At 28.4% G+C, this 1,136-nt stretch overlaps 1 protein-coding gene across 1 annotated transcript in view; it reads left to right on the top strand.

Moving 5' to 3' along the window:
- The window catches only part of LOC18599776 (peroxidase 44), a 3,034-nt gene continuing 2,373 nt past the window's right edge, over positions 476-1,136 (top strand). The window contains exon 1 of the mRNA XM_007029879.2: positions 476-774. Within this exon, the coding sequence (XP_007029941.2) occupies positions 577-774 (198 nt within the window). The 5' untranslated portion in view covers positions 476-576. The remainder of the gene's footprint in view (positions 775-1,136) is intronic.

Genomic DNA, 1,136 nt, shown 5'->3' on the forward strand with positions numbered 1-1,136 from the left:
TTTGGAAGAATTCAGTTCAAATTACAATCATAAGAACTAGAGAAATAGTTAAAAAAATTATATTTATCCTGCCAATATACAATCAATCTATGGTCTATGGCATATAAACTTCTTTGAATACAATGTGCTTAACTAATTAGAATGATTCTCATTGATAACTGACATTGAGGCTTCCTAGCTGTTGCAAACATTGATCTCAATTATCAAATGGGCATATATGTATATATATACATATATATATATATATATATTTATATATATATATATATATGTATATGTATATATATGTATATATATATGTATATGTATATATATGTATATATATATGTATATGTATATATATTTCATCAAAATTTTGTCAATTCAACTAGTTCTGTTGTAATTTTATAAATAAAATATTATGCCTTCTGAAACCGTGTTCTATATTGGACACTTTGACCTTGGCACGTTTCCAAGACAGGTTTGTGGCCAAGCACAAAACCATTTACTTCTGCTTCTCTACATATATATATAAACCCGAATTTGTTCTTAATAGCTCAAAAACTTTTCATTCATAACCAAGAGAAAAAGGGAAACATGAGATTAAAGATTACATTTCTGCTTCTTCTCTTCCTTCTTCCTCTTGCCTTAGCAAACCTAACGGTTGGCTTTTACAGGTCTAGCTGCCCACGAGCTGAGTCCATAGTTCGAGCAGCTGTGCAAAGACGCTTCAGTCGTGACAGATCCATCACTGCAGCCTTGCTTCGCATGCATTTTCATGATTGTTTCGTTAGAGTAAGCTTTTATCATATTCCATATGCTCGAACACATGACCACCATTGATCAGCGCTTTTGGCTTTAACTCTATTCTATCTCTTTTAATTTAATATATATATATATATATATCGATATATGGAGAGGATAAGAGTACGTCCTAATAAACATTGCACTTCATAAATATGATTAAATATATTTATGTATTTTTGGATTTTAATTAAATACGTTTTTTTATATATGTTTTCTCTTTTCACTTTATCAAAAGAATTATATGACAAGCATATTATCCACATTTTTTTTAAATTTGAGTTGGTTATAATTGAAATTTTGGTTTTAGCCTTTCTATAATTTGAAAAAGACAAATATAGTCAATAAAAATT

Source organism: Theobroma cacao, chromosome 5 (assembly GCF_000208745.1).
Source record: "Theobroma cacao cultivar B97-61/B2 chromosome 5, Criollo_cocoa_genome_V2, whole genome shotgun sequence".
NCBI lineage: Eukaryota > Viridiplantae > Streptophyta > Magnoliopsida > Malvales > Malvaceae > Theobroma > Theobroma cacao.